The 19100-nt window shown below is 38.2% G+C and overlaps 1 protein-coding gene across 1 annotated transcript; it reads left to right on the plus strand.

The window, feature by feature from the left end:
• The first annotated feature begins 593 nt into the window (after window positions 1-593).
• LOC121384430 lies at window positions 594-18747 on the plus strand. The gene is made up of 6 exons (XM_041514824.1): window positions 594-748; window positions 7660-7863; window positions 8295-8521; window positions 10425-10662; window positions 14819-17940; window positions 18493-18747. The coding sequence occupies exons 1-6, from the start codon at window positions 649-651 to the stop codon at window positions 18730-18732; spliced, it is 4131 nt and encodes a 1376-aa protein (XP_041370758.1). The 5' UTR covers window positions 594-648; the 3' UTR covers window positions 18733-18747.
• The last annotated feature ends 353 nt before the right edge of the window (window positions 18748-19100 follow it).

The raw sequence follows: 19100 nt of genomic DNA on the forward strand, positions 1-19100 counted from the left end.
CAAGGGGTCTTATATATGCACCATCCCACAGACAGGATAGCACATACCACGGCCTTTGATATACCAGTCGTGGTGCACTGGGTGGGACGAGAAATAGCCCAATGGGCCCACCGACGGGAATCGATCCTAGACCGACTGCGCATCAAGCGAACGCTTTACCACTCAAATTAAATTTAAGTTTCCCGGAAATGGCTAGTGAAGCGACCACACCCATTTCTGGGCTTCTTTCAGCCAGACCGATCCCGCTAGACTGGTTTGTTACCGAAACGTTCGCTGGTTGAACTTAGGGCTTAATTTTGTGGACACATACAAACAAACACACACACACACACACACACACACACACACACACACACACACACACAGTCAGACATAGAATACCGTATTAAAACAAACAACATTAAATTTAATCAATATTCACGAACATGGTTGACATCACCGCCGCTGATTAAAACTCCTGGCGGCTAATTTTCTTTCATAAACACGGCGACTCGCAGCACAGCACACCTGCTGAATCGATCGATCCGATCATTTAGACAGGAAACGTGAGAGAGATCAATAACAGAGCCTACACGATAACACGATGACACAAGACATGATTTCTCGCGTTGCCGTGTACCAGTAGTACAGGCGTGGTTCCCAGGCAAGATGAAGCCCTTGGTAAAGATGAAGTCCATCTTGGAGGAACAGAGTGATGCCGCGAGGGGCAGACGGCAGAGCGCGCAGAGTGCGCAGAAACGAAGAGCAGGTGAGAATTCGAATATTGTGTAATTCCGTGACCTTGACCTGATAACCTTTGTTGTTTTTTCTCCCGCTGTTGTCATCATTATGTTATGTCCAGGTGGTTTATAGTCCAGAAATGACCATGATAGGTCAATGATCATTATGTTCAGAATTCAGTAGAAATCGTATAGAGTGTAATTATTTTTTCTTGGGGTTGAGAAATAATTACAGTCATAATACGGATGTAAAATGCGAAGATGAGATAGAGTTCATTAAAAATGTTTTCGTGGAAGACGGTTTTTGGACGGTGAAGCAGACGTGTGTAGATAAGAATAATAGAAGGCTTAACAAACGTATTATTATAATTATGAACAGAACTACTTCATAATATACTATTTAAGAATAGTAATTACAATATATTCGCCAGTTTGGTTTGCAACAGGATATGGAAAACTTTTGTAATGTTAATGTAGTTTTACCAAAGTTTATTATTAAGAGAATTTTTGAACTATTCGGTGATCAGCTAGCTGTGTCTGGGCCAAAGAGTTTTTTTCAGAATATACGGTAAGACCGAGAACATATATTATATTTGTTAACGAGTAATTATTTTGTCGAGCAATATGTGTCCATTTTAAAGGGATTACCTTGAGTTTGCAGCCTTTTTGGCGACTACATATATTATATATATATATCTCTCTCTCTCTCTCTCTCTCTCTCTCTCTCTCTCTCTCTCTCTCTCTCTCTCTCTCTCTCTCTCTCTCTCTCTCTCTCTCTCTCTCTCTCTCTCTCTCTATATATATATATAGTCAGTCTATAGATATATCTATATAGATATATATATAATATATATATATATATATATAGATATATATATAGATATATATATATATGATATATATATATATCTATATATATATATATATATATATCTATATATATATATATATATATTATATATATATATATATATATATATAATATATAATATATATATATATAAATATATAGTATGTATGTATGTATGTATTCATGAATGTATTCATGTATGTATGTATTCATATACTGATCTATGGATATCTATATATTGTATGTATGTCGAGGTTGACGATTACATATATAGATATTAACGCACTGGCGCAAAGGATAATTAAATCCTTTCTGGCCTCACACATTGTTCCATGCCGTTGCTGGGACTCGAACCTATGACACCGAATCGCCCGCAAATTGTAGACTTGCCACGATACCTTCTGAACTATTGAGGCATTCATAAAAATGGATTCTCGTTACTCAGCCATATGCATGGGGCCTACAAGTTACGCGGTCGATCCCGCTTACGTGCATGAAACAGTGGGCAGACCTGGCACTGGCTAGTATGTATTGATGTATGGATATCTATATATTGTATGTATGTCGAGGTTGACTGTTACATATATAGATATTAACGCACTGGCGCAGGGGATAATTAAATCCTTTCTGGCATTCTGTATGTATGTATGTATGTATGTATGTATGTATGTATGTATATATGAATATATGTATGTATGTATGTATGTATATATGAATATATGTATGTATGTATGTATGTATTGATGTATGAATATCTATATATTGTATGAATGTATGTATGTATGTATGTATGTATGTATGTATTGATGTATTGATGTAGGAATATCTATATATTGTATGAATGTATGTATGTATACGTGTATTTGGGGGGATGACTAAGGTGAAAGTGGCACATGGACCAACGCGTGAAAACGGCATCCCAATGAAATGTTTTGTAAAAATTCAACAAAAAGTAAAAAGTAAACTTTCTTTTATTTAACGACACCACTAGAGCACATTGATTTTTTATCTTATCATCGGCTATTGGACGTCAAACATATGTTCATTCTGACACTGTTTTTAGAGGAAACCCGCGGTCGCCACATAGGCTACTCTTTTACGACAGGCAGCAAGGGATCTTTTATTTGCGCTTCCCACAGGCAGGATAGCACAAACCATGGCCTTTGTTGAACCAGTTATGGATCACTGGTCGGTGCAAGTGGTTTACATCTACCCATTGAGCCTTGCGGAGCACTCACTCAGGGTTTGGAGTCGGTATCTGGATTAAAAATCCCATGCCTCGACTGGGATCCGAACCCAGTACCTACCAGCCTGTAGACCGATGGCCTGCCACGACGCCACCGAGGCCTGTCAACAAAAAGAGGCACTTGAATATATTTATGGGGGACGTGTCCCTTGTCCTCCACACCCTTGTATGCGCCTCTGTTTTATCTAACCATTTTTGTAACATTTCAATTGGAAATGACTGCTGTAGACTGCCAAAAAGTTTGTTACTTACGGCGGAAATAATGAAACGGGCATTACATAAGAATCTATAGTCCATCCCACAGGGAACGCCATTTTTCATGCTATCGAATTGACTACAAGTTATGTATTTTTTAGCTATTGTTTTCTAAATTGGACACCAAAATAGGTTGGGTTTTTTAGGGTTTTTTTTGTTGTTGTTATTTCCAAAAAACGTTTACTTTTTTTCTTACGTCAAACAAAACTGAAATCATTTAAAAAAAAAAATTGTATAGGAGTATAGGACGGACTATAAATGTATTACGAAATACATATAATGCTGCAATTTTTAAGATGTTATCGACTAAGAGAGATTTTTAATGATTGTAATTACATATCAAATATATTTTTCTGCATAAAATATGAGTGGCTGTATATTAAACGTTTTATCTGATCGTTCTAATATTTGTACTATGTTAAAGTTCATTTTATTTCTAAAAAAAAAAAAAAATTCGTACGTACGAAATTATTTGAATGAATGAATGAATGAATGTTTACCGACACCCCAACACGAAAAATACATCGGCTATTGGGTGTCAAACTATGGTAATGCAAACAAATAAAATGATGATCAACATAATATAAAAATTCAAGATTTAAATAAAATCACAGTGTAAAGAACTGTGCAAAAACACAAATATCACAGATAGATACTGACTTTTACTCAAAATTTCAATTTTGTGCTGTATTGGCCATTTTCAAAGAAAATGTTACACCCCTGCACCACGGTGAGGTTAAAGCACGCGCAGGGGAAATTATCTGAAGACAAAATCCAGTTTGAGCTTCTTACAAATATTAAGACGACCAGAAACACATTGAATATACAGACACTGATATTCTAAACAAGAAAATATATTTAATATGTAAGTTTAATCGTAGAAATATTTTATTAGTCGGAAACATCTTACAATGCAGCAAACTCAGGAATGTCCCTTTAAGGTAGCATTTACCAAAACTTATGGGCAGAGACTTCGAAACCGAGGTGGGACTGAAGCAAGCTAAGAGAGACAACTTATACACAGTTTATTTTATTTATCCTGCAATCGTACGAAAAATGTACGAAATTATCTTTCCATTATTTATATTATATTATTATATTGATATTATTATATTGATTGCAGGATTAAAAAAAATATAACAGCAAATCTATTTAAAGGGACATTCCTGAGTTTGCTGCAATTTGTAAGATGTTATCGACTAACAGAGACTTTTTAACGATTGTAATTACATATCACATATATTTTTCTGCCTAAAATATTAGTGGCTGTATATTAAACGTGTTTCTGATCGTTCTACTATTTGTAATAGGTTAAATTTCATTTTATTTCCTAAAAAAATTGTTTTTCGTATGTACGAAATTATTTGAAGACAAAATCCAGTTTGGGCTTCTTACAAATATTAAGATGACCAGAAACACATTGAATATACAGACACTGATATTCTAAACAAGAAAATATATTTAATATGTAAGTTTAATCGTAGAACTATTTTATTAGTGGGAAACATCTAACAATGCAGCAAAATCAGGAATGTCCCTTTAATTACTATTTCCCCCCTGTATCATGATATTGCGGTATAGACGATTTTTGAATAGGTATTTGGCAAAAGAGTGGATAATTCCATCAATCATTATCTAATGTCTTGTCTATAGGAAGACAGCCACTTTACTGGATAGTTCATCCCTCTTGCATCGCCACAACGAGGACTGCCACTTCCAGACTAATTTACCAAAACGCGCAGTTCTACCTTTTAATTTATTTTTAGTCTCTTTGTACTGTATTACCGATTACTTCAGAGACAATGCAAGTGAAGCTGCATAAATTGGCTGTTGTAGCATTTTTCTTTACACCTGTATTAAAAATTATATTTAATCTGCATCATTTAATGCTATTTTGTAAAGAACCATTTTTATATATAATGAATTTTCTTTTTTCAATTATTTTTATTTGGTTTGGTATGGGTTTAAAACTTAATAATATGTTTTTTAATATGAATTTTAACTTTATTCATTATGAAGTTACACGCCAATTCATCGTTTTCCTTTTAACGCAAATAGACTATATACATGGTTATTATTATACATGGTTATTATTCAATAAAGAAAATTCTACTTTTGATTTCCGCTGTGCAGTTAAATTGGAGGGCTAGTTGAATTTGAGAAGATTTTTCTTCAACTGGCCCTGTTGGCAACCATGGTTTTCATGTTAATTTTCAACCTTGGTGTATGTATGTGTGTGTGTGTGTGTGTGTGTGTGTGTGTGTTTTGGGCTTTTTGCAGGCGCGTGTGCATGTGTTTACCAGTTCGTATGACGGTGGTTTTTAGCTGTAATACGTTTTTATTTGTTTTGTTTTGGTTTTATTAATTATTTTTGTCATTCTATTGATATTTCCTAGATTGGTATTCATTCATATCGTTCATTCGTTAGTTCATGTATTCATGCATTTAATATATGGTATTTTGTTTGTTTTTTAAAGTTTTTTTGTTGTTGTTGTTGTTGTTTGTTTGTTGTTGTGTTTTTTAAAGGTGTTTTTTTGTTTTTTTTTTTTTTTTTTTTTTGTAGTTTTTTTTTTTTTGGGGGGGGGGATGTAATTCTATTTGATTCAATATTAAAATGAAATTTCGTCTATAGCTTTATCAAGTACTGTTATAGATTAAGTTTGACTTTCATGGCGATTTATCCATTTTTGACAGAGCTATGGCCCTTGAACTTAAGACTGATACGAAAATTTGTTTTAACCTGTAATTTATTTTTCGGAATGTCTCAAGATACTAAGCTGAAATTTCAAAAATATATATGTCATGCACTGTTGAATTTCATGGCGATTTACCCATTAAATGACAAGGATATTATCCTTGAACTAAGTACATACCGGTAGGGGACATGCATTGCTTTAACAGTACTCTCAGAATGTTTGTTATTACTATTCCCCTACCGGTCCAGCCGGAGGGGATTATAGATTTCGTCTCCGTCCTTCTGTATCGATCCACGTCGGTGGGCCCATTGGGCTATGTCTCATTCCATCCAGTGCACCACGACTGGTATAGCAAAGACCGTGGTATGTACTACCCTGTCTGTGAGATGGTGCATATAAAATATCCATTGCTGCTAATCGAAAAGAGTAGCCCATGAAGTGGCGACAGCGGGTTTCCTCGCTCAATATCTGTGTGGTCCTTAACCATATGTCTGACGCCATATACCCGTAAATAAAATGTATTGAGTGCGTCTTTAAATAAACCATTTCTTTCTTTCGTTCCGTCCTTCTGAATGTCTGTCTGTCTTTCTGTCCATCCGTCCGTCTGTCCCACATATAGTTTTTCAAATGTCCCCCCCCCCCCTCCCCTCAGAATGGCTCAAGACTCTGGGTTGCAATTGTGTGCATCATCAAGGACCTCTTTGCTCGATTATAGAGATTATTCCACATTCACCATCATTACAATCGAAGAATACTCCCCAATAATGATAGATTGAATATTTCTAATACACTCACAGACATGTATTATTTAGTATTGTGAACATGTGGCCAGTACTTTAATTATTACACTCACAGGTATATATATTAGAGCGATCATTTGTTTCCGCGACTTTCCCGCGAGAGACTGAGAGAGAACACTGGCGTTAAAAATCAATCTTCTGCACATAACGTTAACGATACTGCTACTGCATATACTTCGTTTTGCCATGGTAACTGGAAGCCAGTATTTACCCGAGGACCATTGCGGCCACAAAGCTTTATATATATATATATATATATATATATATATATATATATATATATATATATATATATATATATATATATATATATATATATATATATATATCTATATATATATATATATATATACATATATATAATATATCTATATATATATATATATATATATATATATATATATATATATATATATATATATATATATATATATACACACATATATCTATCTATCTATGTATATATATATATATATATATATATATATCTGTATATGTACATGAATGTATTTGTGTATATATTGATGTATGAATATCTATATATACTCTTCAAAAACTTAGGGGGAACTCTAATAAGAATTTACAATTGCCAAAATTGTAAGGTATATTAGCTGTAGAGAATGGTTATATGATAATAGTGAATTAATTGGGCAAACATTACAACCGGTAGTTCAGTATTACAGTAGGTTTTATGACCACCAAAGATCTTGAAGGACGATTGGGGTCAGGAGTGAAATTTGAAAGTTGACGTTTCTTTATCAGTAAATCGCAAATTAAAACAATAAAAATGACTAAACACAAAAGAATAACAACTGTATGATAAACAGAATGAAAACGATTGACAGAAATAATTTTCTACAGTGATTAATGACCTTCCACGATACCTTTTTGAGCTATTGAGGCTTCCATAAATATATATAGACAATCATCGCCATATATGTAAATTAGTTAACGAATGGAATGAATGAACGGACGAACAGACGTATATACGGATCTACTAACCATGAGTCAGTCAGTCAACTGAAATATGTTTTCATTATGATTATATATTTGACGCCTAATATTTTTAACTTGATTTTGTTTTCTATTTCAGACAAAATGGTTACAAATAAGCGAGCTTGGCTGGCGTTGAAAAACGCACTCTGGTGGTGCTTGACATCAGTCTTCCATCTGTGGAACCTCAACCCCGTGAGCATCATCAGACGACGTCATGCTAAACTCTACTACATGGCTACAGACGACAACGCCGTCGCTAGACCGAGATGGACCGATGTCATTTGTAATATCATTTTATCAGGTACAACACTGACGCCAACATAAAGAAGAACAACCATATTGGAATTATGCAAATTAAGGAAAGTGTCAGATCAAACTAGGAATTTATTAAACAACTTCCTCATCCACCCAAGCATATTTTTCATGTTTGAACGGCTTATAATTGTTCTCTAAATTCGATCACATTGCAAAATTCAATACGTTGGTTGCCATCTTGGATTTATGCAAATAAGGCATATTTTCCCGTGGAAGATTTTTGTGCATTTTTAATTGTTCAAGGAACATCCCTGCTTTGAATTGTAAAGAAAATTTGTATTGCAACTTGTTTTGGATCCAGCCCTATATTTACTAGACTAAGCGCTATAAGGTATAAAATGCAAATCATTTCTCGTTAAAACGTTCTAAATTCATAAAAAAAATTCAAGTCTTTATTTTTTTTTTTTTCGTTTTAAGATGCAAAACGTAAAGCCGTACTGCTGAAATGGGTTCAAGGAATGACCGGAGGGGTTGTCATCGACAACTTCACAGACAGTTGGCATGACGGGATAGCACTGTGCTCCCTGTTAGAGGGTGTGTCGCCGGGTTTCTGTCCGCAGCTAAAGAAGCTGAAGTCGGAATACAGCAAAAGCAACTGTCAGCTTGGAATCAAGATGGCGCAGAAGTATCTATCAATGCAGAAGGTTTTTTTTTTTTTTTTTTTTTTTTATCATGCCGACGTAATACATTAATCCAGCAAATATCGACTAGCAGTATGTGAAGTTATAATTATCTGTATTGATTGACGATAATGTAATCCGCCAAACACGAAGGAAAGATATGTTGTTTTGGTAACTTTTTAGATACAAAATATTATGTAATATTCGATTTAAAGGGACATTCCTGAGTTTACTGCAATTTTTAAGATGTTATCAATTAACAGAGACGTTTAGACGACTGTAATTACATATCTGTCACGGGGATCCTATAATACCCGTAACCGAATGAAACACGATTGTCCAAACATCTCTCCTAACTGTATATCTATTAGATCTCTCTGTAACAGGCAGTTATACCCGCTGTGGCTCGTCTTTAGGTATGATCAGAGATAAGATCTTATATAAAGTATATATTATTATAGCACGTTTAGTTCACTAGAAAACACAACAAAAACACAATACACTTTGGAATCTGTATTAACCTACGCTGACAAATGTACTGCCGCAGTAGTTAATTAACAACAACAAATAATAACAACCCAGAACTGATCACTTAATTAGTTAATCTCTAGGTGTCTAGTTTACACAATATGCTAATCACTTCACCGTAACACAACACCCACACGTGTGATAATTGAGAAACGCTTCCAGGAGAACTTAATTAATAAAGGAATTACAACTATTCCTAACTGGTTAATTTTTAATTAACCCTTACTACTCGTTCAATAACGTGTGATAATTGAGAAACGCTTCCAGGGGAACTTAATTAATAAAGGAATTACACTCTATTCCTAACTGGTTAATATTTAATTAACCCCTAACTACTCATTCAGTAACCTTGTACCACAGAATTAATACTGGTATCACAATAAAGACAATAACCTACAGTTTACCTAGGTCCTCCAGGATGACTGGCTAAGCTTTTTATAATTATTTAGGACAGTGAGCCTACAGATTACTGCGTCAGATGACCGGCAGCACCGTCTAAATAATATTGGTATAATACAGTATTAAAATATTTAAAGTCACATCAATCACATCAAGGTTATACACAGAGCAGAAAATATATATTTACCAAAGTCCCGTCTGAACTAATATAGATCGTTCAGTGGACGACGTCCGTGCCCCTGGATACTTCCAAATGTTTCTCCTCGATATATGTAAAATCCTCGATATATGTAAAATCCTAGCTATTTATTCAAAACTCTCAGAGACAGCGAATATCGCCTGGGGGCACAAGGCGGTACCTCACGTATCATCTGAATTTCCACAGCGACCAAGACGGCATATCTTTCTCTGATCGTCAGACTTGATGTCGCCATTCCGCGAGCAATCCCCTGGTCATAAACAGCACTAGCGGAGTTATTACGTAACTACTGGCCACCTGGCCTCCACATCTGCGCTAGGTGTGTATTAGAAAAGCTCGACGACCGTCGCGCAAAGGTATCACGTAACAAGTTGCCCATCTGGGCTTAAGTGCAATTTGGAACTGCACACGGCCCTCTAAAACAATTAATATCGCCACAGGCGAAAACTAATTAAGAGCATGTTCCGTCACAATATCAAATATATTTTTTCTGCATAAAATATTAGTGGCTGTATATTAAACGTGTTTCTGATCGTTCTAATATTTGTACTATGTTAAATTTCATTTTATTTCCTAAAAAAGACTTTTTCGTACGTACGAAATTATTTGTAGACAAAATCCAGTTTGGCTTTTTACAAATATTAAGACGACCAGAAACACAGTGTTAGAATGACCATATGTTTGACGCCCAATAGCCGATGATAAGATAAAAAAAAAATCAATCAATGTGATCTAGTGGCGTCGTTAAATAAAACAAAATTTACTTTACTTTTTTATCATGTAGATTTTATTTTGACGCAGATGTTCATAAGTCCGGACATAATGGCCACAGCTAGGCCAGAAACAGAGAAATTCATCCTGCACCTGGTACAGTTGATAAAATGGCGGCATCAAAGACGTCTGAAGTCGAAGACAACTCACGAGAACTCTTCTGCCAAAGAAAATGCAAAACACAACGTCTACGAGGCACGCGGGCATGGCCTTACCACGGCTGTTGTCGGGAAAAGAGCGACATTCACTATATTCACGGAAAACAACGGTAAGTATGACATCAACTACTCGCGGTTAAAGTTCAAGTGAAAAGGGTTTTTTTTTCTTTAACGATACCGATAGAGCACATTGATTATTTAATCATCGGCTAGTGGATGTCAAACATTTGGTAATTATGACACGTAGTCATGAGAGATAGACCGCTACATTTTTCCTAATCAGGTCAGGTCAGGTCATAGGGTTTTACGTTCACATTCAGAGTATGGACACAGGTTCTGGCCTATGTCCAGGACTGATAAAATTTTGAATGCAGCAAGGGATCTTTTATATGCACTTTCCCAAGACAGGAAAACACATACCACGTCTTTTGACCAGTTGTGGTGCATTGGTTCGAACGACAAAAACCCCCAACAATCAGTTGAATGGATCCACTGAGGTGGTTCGACCCTGCGACGCAAGGACCTCAAGCGAACACTCAACCGACTCAAAAGACTATATTGAGTTTGCCGCCATCGTACAAGATCTTTCCGTCTAATACAGCCGTGTTGACGACTAAAATTATAGATTAAATACATTTGCTTTTGTTGTTTTAGAATACCAATTTAAACTACTACAAACATTAGGAAGACAACAAACATATATTCTAAATAAGAAACAAAATACATTTAACTTGAAATTTATAGTCCATCCCATCATTCTATAAAATAAATAATTTCAGTGTGGTTTGACGTGGAAGAAAAGTAAAAGTGTTTTAGAAATAACATAAAAATACTATTTCTGTGTGCAATTTACAAATCAGTCGGCTCAGAAATAAATAACTTGTAGTAAATTTCCTGGTATGAAAAAAGGCGTTCCCAGTGGGACGGACCATAAATAAGTAAAAAGGCGGTATTATGTCATACAAACGTATTAAATAGAAGCAAACTAAAAATTAGATGCGCCCCTGCTGGTGTTTTTGGGGTGGGTTTTTTTTTTGCTTTTGGTTTTTGAGGAAAAAAAGAAAGAAAGAAATGTTTTATTTAACGACGCACTCAACACATTTTATTTACGGTTATATGGCGTTAGACATATGGTTAAGGACCACACAGATTTTGAGAGGAAACCCGCTGCCGCCACTACATTGGCTACTCTTTCCGATTAGCAGCAAGGGATCTTTTATTTGCGCTTCCCACAGGCAGAATAGCACAAACCATGACCTTTGTTGAACCAGTTATTGAACACTGGTCAGTGCAAGTGGTTTACACCTACCCATTGAGTCTTGTGGAACACTCACTCAGGATTTGGAGTCGGTATCTGGATTAAAAAGCCCATGCCTCGACTGGGATCCGAACCCAGTACCTACCAGCCTGTAGACCGATGGCCTAACCACGACGCCACCGAGGGCGGTCCCAATGGTAAAGCGCTCGCTTGATGTGCGGTCGGTTTGGGATCGATCCTCGTTGGTGGGCGACCGGGCGACTGCTAATTTTCAACCCTGTAGGAAGACAATAAACATACATTCTAAATAAGAAACATAATACATTTAATTGAAATTTATAGTCCATCCAGTGGCGGATCCAGGGGGGTGAATAGGGTGGCTAGCCACCCCCTCCCTTCCTGGGCAATTTTTTTTTTCATTCCAAAAATATACTGTTACTTCAAAGTTTTGTTCAGGAAGATGCAAATAAAGCCATTCTGTTAGCGAAAATAATATGCATCGCCCGTTGTCAATCAGGTGTACAATTGAACCGAGTATGACTTACATCGACAAGGACAAAATTAAATCGTTTTCGATATATTTTGTTGTGAATCAGGAAAACGGCAAACAATTTATCAACTTTATGAAATTATTAATTAAGTATTAGATCCTCGAAAATCAGTGAAATAAGGCTCTAAAATGTCCAGAATACCGAAACTTCAGGGGCTATGCCTCCGAAACCTTCACCATGGCTCAGCCCCCGTCGGTTCACTCGATCCCAATCCAGCCACCCCCTGTTATTATTTTCTAGATCCGCCACTGCCATCCCATCATTCTATCAAATAAATAATTTCAGTGTGGTTTGACGTAAGAAGAAAAGTAAAAGTGTTTTAGAAATAACAGAAATAACAGAAAAATACTATTTCTGTGTGCAATTTACAAATCAATCAGCTCAGAAATAAATAACTTGGTATGAAAAAAGGCGTTCCCAGTGGGACGCACCATAAATAAGTAAAAAGCGGTATTATGTTATAAGCAAACTAATGACTACAATGTTCAATTTCTTTAAAAGGGAGGTAACTCTTAAGAATTAACGTACTTCGATAGTTACATAATTATGTTTCAGGTTATTCCCCTTTCACGAAAAAAACCCCGTTGGAAAAAAAAAAAAAAAAAATGTTTTATTTAATGACGCACTCAACACATTTTATTTACGGTTATATGGCGTCAGACATATGGTTAAGGACCACACAGATTTTGAGAGAAAACCCGCTGTCGCCACTACATTGGCTACTCTTTCCGATTAGCAGCAAGGGATCTTTTATTTGCGCTTCCCACAGGCATGGATAGCACAAACCATGGCCTTTGTTGAACCAGTTATGGATCACTGGTCGGTGCAAGTGGTTTACACCTACCCATTGAGCCTTGCGGAGCACTCACTCAGGGTTTGGAGTCGGTATCTGGATTAAAAATCCCATGCGTCGACTGGGATCCGAACCCAGTACCTACCAGCCTGTTGACCGATGGCCTAACCACGACGCCACCGAGGCCGGTTAAAAAACCCACGTTGGTGTTAAAAACTGACGTGGAAATACCGGCCTAGGTGGCCATTGGACATAATGCTGGTAGGTACTGGGTTCGCAGCCCGGTACCGGCTCCCACCAGAGCAAGTTTTATTGACTCAGTGGGTAGGTGCTTGCGTCGCAGGATCGAATCACCTCGGTGGATCCATTCAGCTGGTTGTTTTATTCTCGTTCCAACCAGTGCACCACAAATGGACAAAGGCCGTGGTATGTGCTTTCCTGTCTGTTGGAAAGTTCATATAAAATATCCCTTGCTGCATTAGAAAAAAATATAGCGGGTTTAGTCAGAATTACCAAATGTTTGACATCTAATAGCCGACAATTAATTAATCAATGTGCTCCAGTGGGGTCGTTAAACAAAACACACTTTTATCTACTGATTCGTGTATGCGTGTGCGGGCATACTTGTGTTAAAGGCTAATATGAAACTGGCACACAAAACATTCCCACTACATTGTAATTTTATTGCTGTCTAAATACTAGGTCCTAATTATTTGTTCATTTCAAACATTAGGAATCAGTCTAAGGTTAGGAGTAGGGATAGTTTTGACAAACCTCGCCGTGAAAAAAAGAAGAGTTTTTGTTCTTGTTTTCTTTGTTGTTATTGTTGTGTTTGGGTGTTTTTGTAAATCTTTTTTTCCCCTTCTCTTCTTCAGGATCGTATCTAGTAGGGTGGGTTAGAAGGGGACAGCTATCCACCTCCGAAAAATAATGTCCTTTTAGTAATTAAAAAATGCCTCTTTTGTAGCTGGAGACGACTCTCCATTATTGTGTCTCGATTCTGTGTTTATTGTTAGATATACTCAAATAAATTAATGGGCAGCAGATATTTTTGGCATTCTTTTAATACATGGTACAAAATAAATTTGTTTTTGGTTTTACAAAGCACACAAAGCTTGCATTTATGATCATTGTTTACACAGCTGACGTTCACAAATCACCTGTGATCAAAACCTAACAATATAACACTAGCAAAATTCACCAAAAATTATAAAGGTTTTTTTTTATTTAACGACACCACTGGAGCACATTGATTAATGAATCATCGGCTATTGGATGTAAAAAATTTGGTAATTCTGACTCGTAGTCATCAGAGGATACCCGCTACATTTTTCCTAATGAAGCCAGGGATCTTTTATTGTACTTTCACACAGACAGGAAGGCACATACCACGGCCTTTGTCCAGTTGTGGTACACTGGTTGGAACGAGAAAAAAACATCAGCTGAATGGATACACCGAGGTGGTTCGGTCCTGCAACGAAAGCACCTCAAGCGAGCACTCAACCGACTGAGCTAAATCCCGACTCCGCCAAAGATTATACTGCGCTTAACTAATTTTATAGTATTTTAGACTAGGGACGGCCATGTGTTTGGTTTGTATTTTTGTGAGATGATGCTATTAATAATGCTATAAAAGTAACTACATTCATTACTGTTTCTTACAGACTCGTTGGATTTGAATATTGAAATACGTGGCCCGAATAACGAAAGAAACTGCGAAAAGATAACGAAGATATCACCGAATGATATAAGAACGTGCAGTGTATACAGACTGGAGGAGGACGCGCGTTCCAAACACATGGACCGTCAGACGTCGTTCCACTATATGGAGGACACGCTTGGTAACACCGTGGTCCGACAGAGAAGTCTCGAGGACGATGTGATGAACATCATCCCTTTCGACTATCAGTTCATTGACGACCAGAGCTTTGTCGTGGCTTATGTTCCCAGCAGTATTGGCACATACGTGATAGACATCTTCTCGAGTGGAGAGAGTATACAAGGGAGTCCGTTTGAGGTGACGGTTACCAATACGATGACCTCGTGGGACAAAGTGTCAAAGAAGAAACTGCTGATGCTCAACAGAAGGACGTACGTGGAGGAAGTGGATCGTGATGATGAGGATCTACATGGTGGCGCTTTCGCAGAAGGACGCGCTTCCAAGCTAGACCAACCGAGACTATTGCGGCAATACACCGTGACAAAGAGGCGGGTGATCAAAAGGATGATAACGAGAAATGGACAGGAGATCGTGATAACGGACCACAATTCAACTCCGGGAACCTCGAGAGGCAGCAGCGTGGATCTGGACCATCATGACTCGGATTGGAACAGGAAACAGAAAGGCTCGAGGGCGCAGTCGCAAATCATACCGCGTGACGACTCCAACAACAAAGCACAGTGCAAGGGAAGTGCGAACTGTTTAGTGGCAAGACCGTTTTCTCCAGACACCGTTAGCCTCTGCAGCTTCAGCCGGAGAAGCAGTGGCGGTCTGTCCGACAGTAACACCAGCTCGTCGAGTGATCGTCATGGGGACGTGAATAATACCGAGAGCAATGCAGAAATCGCAAAGGTGATAGAGATGACAAACACGTCTGATCAGACTAGATGTAAGAGACCAGCACAAGACGATAACAACACAATGGCGTCAACTTCTACGAGCTCACACTTTGAGCAACAACAAAATGATCATCGGTTTGCATTGCAGAGAGCTGTGACGTTCAGTTTCGGATCAAAGCCAGCTGAAAGGAACCCATTTACAAGGTTTTCTGAAGATAGCTCGCCGAAGGTCTCATTTCTAAGTGCTGACACAGAGGCTGGGGTTAATGATGCACCATCTGATCATCAAAAAACACAATCAAACAAAACAGAACATACCGAATTAGATCTTACTGAAAATAATCACAAACGTTTGCATGATGATAACCAATGGTTTGAGAAAGCCGCAAGTCATCCTACCCATTCGATCCTGCATTCTGCACTAGTTGACGAAAACATGAGAAATAAAACGCAAGCTGTTGAGAACGTTTCACCGTCAGCAAAGCCGAAGGATCAGTGCACAAAGTTACAAATAAGAGAAGATTCGAAATGCAACGATGGCTTAGTGGTTATACAGGAGCAGATTGGTGACATCAACGAGAAGAGACCGCCACACGCCAGTAACCATTCCAGTAGCAATGACAAACACTCGGAATTCAAGTGGAGTAAACCTAAATGGGCAGTAGACAAGTGGACGCAAGTGACATCAGACGAAATCAAGAATGAAACCAAATGGGGCAGGCGGGTAGTTAGAAGAAGACGAAGAATCCCTTGCTCGTCTGAAGAAGACATGGCCAGGAAAATAAAGGACTACCATTTGAAACGTGCGACGAAGAAGAATGAACGCCAGGTTCCAGACGAAAAGGTTTCCCATGTACAGAGAATCGAAACGAGCAGAGAGTTTGGTATTAACAAGACATTATCTGAACAACCGACGTGTCGAGTTCAACGCTGGCTTCAAAACAGTCAGTCACATGGAGCCATGCGGCCTGCCAGACAGTTAACGGACGACAGTGGGATATCAGATGAAACTGCAGGATTGAATCAACTCTTTAAAACACACCTCAGTAACACGAGACCGACCATGCAAGCGGGGACGACGAATCAACAGATAAGGACAGACTCCACCATACTACCAAAACATGGGACTCAGAACGACGAGCATTCTGCTAGTGGGATACCGAGTGAATCGTTGACGAATGTTCGCCCGAAGGAGACCGGAACTGGATCGAGTGGGTCCGTGTGTGTCTCAGATTCGGAACTGCAATGTGCGCCGTCCATTCTCAAACAGAAACGGAAACTCTTTGCAAAGACAAAATTCATGCGGCAAGATGTCGAAAACCTGGACCATGATGTGATAAGCAGAATACCGAAGATCAGACATTCGCCAAGTGCTGCTGCCCCTTATTTCCTGAGACAAAGACATGCATGTATGAAGTCCAAGGGTCACAGTTTGCCAAACCCGTCTGCCAAATTACATAAAGAAAGTGAACATAAAATCAAATCGTATTTTGTACCAGATTCTGAATTGATGATTAAAAACCCCTGTGTGAAAAACATTCAAAACCTGCCCTGTGATTACGCCGAAAGCAAACACCAAATAGTTCCAGATAATGCAAGCCATTTGCAACATGTACCAAATGACGGCGTACTGGAACATCGGCTTGTACAAAATAAATGTCTAGTGATACGTACTGGAAACATTCCTCTTAATGAGAGTCTGCCATCTGCTTTGTCTACGCCTGAAGAAGGTTACGATGGATTTGGTGTCCTGGCAGAACAACGACACGAATTTCTGAATGAAATCAGATCATTTCAGGATCTCGCCCTTTCCAATGACACCACAAATCTAGACAGCCAGATCAGCAGCAACCCAATGCTAGTAAACCATAATAGAGGAAACATAGTGGTATGTGAAACACCCAAAGAAACGAAAATCAAACCAGTGTCACATCTAGAACTCGAATCTGATATTATAGCAGAACTGGTTAAGATTTCGCCAAACCAAGCTGATGCAACTGAATCTGGCAAACCGGCTCTAGTTCACGTGTTTGGATTTTCTGGACAAGACATTTCAGTTGACACAGATACAAGTTTTCCAGATGATATGCTAGATAAAACAGATGAGGATATTCACGGTTACGCCACGGAGGATGATTATTGGGCTAGTTCAGAAATTTCCGAAGGTTGTGTCGCCTCTGGTTTCGGTCTGAAGTACGGTTACGTCGGGATACAAAACAATTTTCAGGTACATATATAATATATATTTGTTTCTTTTATACTGTTATCTTCGTATAAGTGTACACTAAATACAATTGTATTTAGTTTCATTTCCTGTATAGTTTATAGACAGTTAAACATATTGTTTTTGTAATTGTTTTTAAATAGATGCATCATTACTATTTTACCATTTTAATAGTCAATAGCTGGTACAAACCTTTTTTGGTACTTTTTGCTAGAATCGCAATTACTATATTTAGCCCACCCTCTCTCTCTCTCTCTCTCTCTCTCTCTCTCTCTCTCTCTCTCTCTCTCTCTCTCTCTCTCTCTCTCTGTGTGTGTGTGTGTGTGTGTGTGTGTGTGCGTGCGTGCGTGCGTGCGTCTTTCTGTATTCTGTTTGGTCGGTTGAGTAGCCGAGGTTCGTTCTGTTTGGTTTGTTGTGTCTGTTTTCCTTGTTTTTAATTATTTATTTTCGCATGCAAGTCGCCAACAATATTTATTAATTAATATTAAATTACTGTTATTTCCATGTCAGATGTATAAAGCAAAATTACTTACACATTCATAATGTAATTTATAGGTATGGGTGGAAGATCCGGATGTAGGAAATCTAATGGTCGGGGTGCGCGGGCCACGCCCACACTGCGTGACAGAGACGTCTACGACGTACACGGGAGACAACCTGTACGAGGTCACGTACTCGGTCACCATGCCCGGACTGTACCTCGTCTTCATCAAGTGGAACAACTCGCCGCTACACAACAGTCCGTTCATTGTGAAAATAGCATGCGTCGATGATGAACACATTGACGATGATTGACACGCTCAATGTATGTCAGTGTGCTGAGCGGAGGGGGGGGGGGTGGGGTGGGGTGGGGAGGAGGCGCAAAGGGTGTATGAATTGCACGCGTGGGGTGTATGTATCAGTGGATGGGGATGACAGGGCTAAGGTGGCGAACTAGCAGCGGCAGTTCTCCAGAGGTGAGTCCTGGCCTTAAGGAGAGGAGTCGTGACTCGTTGCCTAACTTTGAACTACTCTCCGAGCCTCAGAATAAAGGCGGCTCCACACGATACGAGTGCCTTGTACGAGAATAGCCGATTAACAAGACAAAGATTATGATTTCATCGGTTGCTGTGCAATTGGTTATGTTCATGGTTATTCCCGTACGAGACGCTGGTATCGTATGG

Source organism: Gigantopelta aegis, chromosome 10 (genome assembly GCF_016097555.1).
Source record: "Gigantopelta aegis isolate Gae_Host chromosome 10, Gae_host_genome, whole genome shotgun sequence".
Classification (NCBI taxonomy): Eukaryota; Metazoa; Mollusca; class Gastropoda; order Neomphalida; family Peltospiridae; genus Gigantopelta; species Gigantopelta aegis.

Excerpts from the sequence above, each read along its gene's own strand:
- LOC121384430 (XM_041514824.1), top strand. The coding sequence starts at position 649 with ATGAAGCCCTTGGTAAAGATGAAGTCCATCTTGGAGGAACAGAGTGAT. Across the intron at positions 749-7,659 it reads TGCGCAGAAACGAAGAGCAG|ACAAAATGGTTACAAATAAG; the intron begins GTGAGAATTCGA and ends TTTCTATTTCAG. Across the intron at positions 8,522-10,424 it reads AGTATCTATCAATGCAGAAG|ATGTTCATAAGTCCGGACAT; the intron begins GTTTTTTTTTTT and ends ATTTTGACGCAG.